Below are 6000 nucleotides of genomic sequence, written 5' to 3' on the forward strand. Positions count from 1 at the left end.
ATTGTTTGCTCTGAATTGGCTCTTCTTGTTGAGATTGTTGGTACTAGTTGAATGCATATATTGGCTTTTTACATAAGCCCACATGACATATTTCATCTTCCAGTTGAATTGAGATATTTGTATATGTTATATGGATAGCTGACCGAGTGATATATGGATCGGAGCTGTCTTACATGGGCAGGACTTGTAGTTTTCACACGAAGTCGTCCACGCGTTGGCTTCCATGCATGGTACTCCTGTATGTTGGGCGGTCAATCTCAGTCTTTTTTTCTTCTTCTGTTCATCAGATGTACGGTCTACAACTCTACGGTTCATGCATGCATCCTCATGTTCTTGGAGGATGTTTTTTTCAACATGGTAGATTTGTGAAAAATGCACTTGCGAGAAAAGGACATAGTCAAGTTTAGTTGTTGAAGCCATATGGTTACCCTTATACAAATTATCATGCGATGAGAAGTCATGCAACCATGTATGTGATCGCCCGAGGTGTATAGATGGAGCATATATTTCTCAAAATTAGTCCCACTTGCAGGTATAAGCCAGTGGCACTATACAACTAACATCCCGAACAATAATGATAAGCTGTAGAGACAATCCAGGATTGATGAACAACAAGATCAACTTCTAATTAACTTTGTCACGTTGTTTGGAAGAAATGGTAGTTGGGAGCCAGATGCCTGCTCTTTGAGCTAAATATGGAGACAAGCAGTACTATATTTTGGTCAGAGGGAGTAAAAAGGAAGGGAGATCAACAAAAATTAGTGTCGGGTTGATTATTTAGGGTCAATTGGATGTGATGCAAGCTAGAGAAGAGAACTGGCCAGATGGTTGTACAAGTCTTGTTAGCAGTACAACTTACTAGGAGGACTATTATTGGGTTGGTACATAGAATAATGTAATTTTTTTTGTGAGTGGAATAATGTAATTGACAAGTCTAATTTGTATGCAATTAGACTAGAGGAACAAGCTAGCTATTTGTTGGTATTTTTCTTTTGAGAAACAATATAAGGGGCTATGAGCAAGGTAATAAGCACTTAATTAATGTATTAACTTGCACGATTGAAACAGTCTGTCAAAAAGAAATTATGCAATTTGGGTTTGTGCATTATGGTGGTATGTGCTTGTCATGCATATGCATCCTCATGTCCCATACATTCTTAATATTCTTATTACGCTAATCAATGAAGCCATTGGATGCCAGAAGGTAGAGGCTTGGTGATGAAGCCATCCTTGGAAAATAAGGTTTATATCACCTCCACTTTACTTGGACTCGGTCAAGCACCTTCTTTTATGTATGCAACTATGCAATAAGTAAGGATTCCTGGCCAGGTAGGCGACTAAACTAAGAATTGCCACTCGACTGTGGTTCATGTAGTTAAAGAATATACTAGCTTGTGATTAAATATTGTAGTCTCTACTCAACTCTCAAGGGCCAAATTGACAGCTTTCAATATTCCATTTCAATCCAGTTCACTGCAAGTACTATAGGTCCCTTAGGTTTGTAATGCAGTGCAATGCATTTGCACCAATATTAATTAGTATCACTACTTTGTAGGAGTGCGTTTAGGTCCCCTGTCCAGCCCAAAACCGTTTTGGATTTGGATCAGTGTTTTCTTGTAAGTTCTAACCAAGGTTGGCAAGGGCTTAGCTTGTGGTATTTTGCATGGAATTTGCATCAATATTAGCTGCACTTCACTTGGATTTGCGTGGATCCTGTTCGATGCTGAAGAGCTACAAATAAGAATGCCATGCACTCGAATGACCTGGATTCGTTGACTTTTCTTCCTTGGTACATACATGCAGTTGATCTCAGCTGTCGACCGTTCTGATCATCAGACGTATGTATGGTCTACACTCACCCTTATTAACTGTTGATGTATGTACATGCTGTTTTTTTACTCGAGAAAGACCGAAAACCCCCTGCATCTCTACCTCGATCGATGCAAATAACCTTCATGTATGTGTGACGTGTCACACTTAGTTTCATGTTAATTAGGAAGCAGGTGAATTTGAAACCATGGAGCACATAATGTGACTAATTGAGTTTCAAGCTAATTATTTGTACATCGGAAACCAAAAGAATGATGAAGTCGATACAAGTCAACACGGTAGATTGGTTAAAATCCAAGGAACAAGTCTTGGTCATGCTAAACTAGGTGCTTAAGCCATCAATGCGATAGCTGTGCATGGATAGATAATTACCAGGTGCACATACTATATAAGGGCGAGATGATGATAAGGTTTGAAGACAAATGAGCTAGCATAGAATAATTAAGGATGTCAATGGCTAATTAGTTAGATTTGTTGCATTTGGAAGAAAAACCTTTGCGACAAACAATACACACATGTAAGAGTACATGCCTAGTATATATTTAAGCTATATTTGTAGATCGCAAAGAAATTAGTGATGAATTTGGTTAATTAGGGTTAATTTGAAGAGATGCAAGTTGATGAACTGACATAATGCACTTACAAGTCTGTTTCTTGTTGCAAATTAGTTGGTTTCTTTTTTGTGTATGTAGCAATTAGTCAGTTTCTTGATGCAACTAGGCCATGATAATTATTTGTTAGCTTGCATAATTGGCAACAAAATTATATGGCCAGTGACAAAATGAAAATTAGTGTGAGATTTGGGTATGTTTTGTAGTGGTAGGCTTATCATCCTCCTGCCCCAGCCCAACCATCGTTAATACCCTTATCAATCAAGAGAGCTAGCTAAATATTTGGTTAGTACTACAACATAATAATTAAGCAGGTTTATTGGCTCTGGAAATGTCGTTTAGGCCCCCCCCAACTACAGTTGGACATGGTCACACCCAAAGGTTGTCCCCTGGTGAAGCACAAGAGTTTAATTATTATATGTGAAATAGAAATCAAATAAAGTTTCCTGATCAGGAGATTCTAGCGAATCAAACCTCGGGTGACTAAACTATGAACCACCAAACCTTAGGTAACTGAGTGTGAACCACCACTTGGTTGATCTCCAGTGGCCTAGTTTATTTAGTTGGGCGTGCATCTCAAACACCTCCCCCCTCCCCCAATTTGAACTTGCTTTGATTTGATTATAGTTGAAGATTATACTACATGCTAGTGGTGATGTAGTCTCAACTCTCAAGGTCCAGGTCGTCAATATTAATCACTGCATGCAGGGTTTAGGTGTGTAATGCACTGCACTTGCTGCAAAAATTATTAATGTATAGAACCATTCAGGTCCCTTCTCTTATCCAAAACCATATTTAGTTTAGTTGTTTCTTGTAACCAAGGTCAGGTCGGCAACTATTTGTGTGGTATTGCATTGCAACCTAGGCAAGTACTGTCACTACTACAAAATACCTCATCACACATGGCTGAAGTAGCTCATCACAAATGGGACTAAGGTCCATCACGACCAGCATGTCATAGGGGCGCACAATTCTTCAAAGGACATATGCATAATATTTGGTTTTTGGTCTGACACTCAGAAGTTTATATTTTGAGAAAGAGAAGGGGGTCAGATTTTAAAGACGATGGAGGTGTAAGTTTTAATATGGATTGAGACAATTTGAGTGACATAAAAGTGGTAGTTGGCCAATCTATAATTTGAACTTGTGCGGCTAATATATACTTAGTTCTAATTATTGAACATCTTATTATTAGTTAGGACTATTTGTTGAAATTGTGGTGATATCTAGACCAAATTAAACTACTTGTAGTGTATACTCATAAATTTGAATTAGTGTATTGAAATTATATTGGCTATACCTTGTACATGTACATTGTGGCATCTCCTAGGACGGCCACTAAGTAGCATAGATCTATATATTGGATTTTTGTGTGTACATTAGTATCATATTCTCACTGCATTTACTCACCCAATATAAAGTTGTGGCTTGATTTATTTCTTATGAACTTTTCATGTTTGACGGCCTATAGTATTGTACTCTCATATCCTTAACTGCCCTGCAACATCATCCTTTTTATTTAGGTTACAATACATGATACTTGCATTGTGAGGGTATCTCTAACTCATCCAAAAACTGAAATTACTGGGAGTAAGAGCACTCTAACACATCTAAAAAAAGGCCAACAAAGATATTTTGTAGCTAAAAAACCCTCCTCGCTAGTTGGGAAATTTTGCGCATCCCTAATGGCAGAAGGAACTTCCCATCCCCAACAGCCGCCTCCATCATATGTGCCGCCAGTGCCCTGCTGGCTTCAATGCGGTGCACCAGCCAGAGTAGGCTTCTCGGTCGCCACGTCGACATTGAAGCGGGGCCGCCTGCTTGTCTGGTTGCGTCGCTTTGACCGGCATCAATGCCATGTGGAGTCATGTCTTGTCTGCCACGGCCTGACTAGCATGAACATGCGGCGCTTGCTTCACGTGAAGAGCATTTTTTTTATGCTGAGAGGATTTTGGGGAGGGATTTGGCGGTTAGGGGCGTACGTGGCGGCGGTCCGGATGCCCGCGAAGCTCACTCTAGTTTGCGTCCGGATTGCGGGATTTTGGACAGCGGACGCGTTCGTAGACCGATGGGGTACCCTGTTGGATGGATTCCAGCGTCCGGACACCTCGGTCCACACGATTTGCGGGCGTTTTGAGGGTCTGCGTTGGAGATGCCCTTAAACCCCATCCCTGCATCATTGTGATGCAACAAAACCATTCTTGGCTCCACTTATTATATACATAGGCCGATTTTAATCGGAGTTAGATTTAGGGGATGGATTAGATTTAAAGTGATTGATCGAAATAATTGCACAATTCAGGCAAGTGAAGCACAGGCGGAGGTCATCTTCTCATCAAAGCTAGCTGCAAATCCAGAGGCAGCGTCTCGGCGCCGGCGAGCTCGAGGTCCACGCCGAACAGCCGGACGCACCGGCCGCGCGGCGCCCTCTCGTCTGAGGACGTCGACCGCTGCGGCATGAGCGTGACGACTTGCGGCACCACCGCTGGCACGAGGAGGCGTGTCGGCGGGGCCGAGGCTACTATTCCGGCGCCACGCCGCCGGCAGTCGATGAAGAGGCGTGCGCCGGCGCGGCAGAAGGAGACGGTGTCGCCGGCGGCGAGGTGGCGGTCGCGGACGAAGGCGCTCCACCCTTTGGTCATGACGTAGCTCTGGCTGCTGCCCCAGTAGGAGAAGCGGAACGCCCACGCCCTCCCGCCGCCGCGGCCGTCCTCGAACCGCAGCACGGCGCCGGGGCAGGCCGCCCTCGCCGCGCCGCCGAGCAGCCGCGGCAGGATGTGCCGCTCCGCGAACTGCTTCGGCACCACCAGCCGGTTCAGCTTGCCCACGTCGCTCGGCGTGACCACCTTGTCGAACATGTGCTCCCGCTTGATCCTCTCTTCGCCATTGCCACCCTTGCCGCTGCGCGACGGCTCGACTCCTCCTCCTCCCCCCTCTTGCTCTGCCCCTCTGCTCTCCCATGCGGCCGTCAACGCCATTGATTCGCTGCAACTCTCAACTTATCTCTAGCTTGCTCAGATACTAATCCCTATCGTGTCTGAATTATGATGCATAAGTGCACCTGCACATGTGTGTTTATATATAGAGTAGCAAGCATGGGATCTTTGTGATTTCCTGCCAAGTCGTCTACCCTTCATGCGTTGACTCTCTGTATGCCAGGCACACACACCACGGGGTTAATCTCAGCCGTTGATTCTCCGGATCAATGGTCCAAATGCATCCTCAACTGCACTGCCTATATGTCTTACGTGTGACGTGCCACGCTTAATTTTATGTTAATTTTTTGCGATTAATTAGGAAGCAGGTGAATGTGAAACCATGAGGCGCAGAGCAATTTCAAGCTAATTATTTTTACAGAAGAAACGGACAACAAAGTCGATATAAGTCAATTAGACAGATTGGTGAAGATCAAAGGGAACAGGTCCTCGTCAAGTTAAACAAAGTAGTTAAGCCATCGACGCGACAGATGTGCATTGATAGATAATTTGCCGTTTGCAGTATAAAAGATTCAGATGGTGGTTGGTTAAGGAGGTCAACTGCTATTTACAGTAAAATTAAT

At 43.5% G+C, this 6000-nt stretch overlaps 1 protein-coding gene across 1 annotated transcript; it reads right to left on the minus strand.

Moving 5' to 3' along the window:
• Positions 1-4765: 4765 nt before the first annotated feature.
• LOC123170575 (B3 domain-containing protein Os06g0107800-like) lies at positions 4766-5419 on the minus strand. The gene has a single exon (XM_044588431.1). The coding sequence runs from the start codon at positions 5417-5419 to the stop codon at positions 4766-4768; it is 654 nt and encodes a 217-aa protein (XP_044444366.1).
• Between the last annotated feature and the right edge of the window lie 581 nt (positions 5420-6000).

Source organism: Triticum aestivum, chromosome 7D, assembly GCF_018294505.1.
Source record: "Triticum aestivum cultivar Chinese Spring chromosome 7D, IWGSC CS RefSeq v2.1, whole genome shotgun sequence".
Lineage (NCBI taxonomy): Eukaryota > Viridiplantae > Streptophyta > Magnoliopsida > Poales > Poaceae > Triticum > Triticum aestivum.

Excerpts from the sequence above, each read along its gene's own strand:
- LOC123170575 (XM_044588431.1), bottom strand. The coding sequence starts at position 5,419 with ATGGCGTTGACGGCCGCATGGGAGAGCAGAGGGGCAGAGCAAGAGGGG.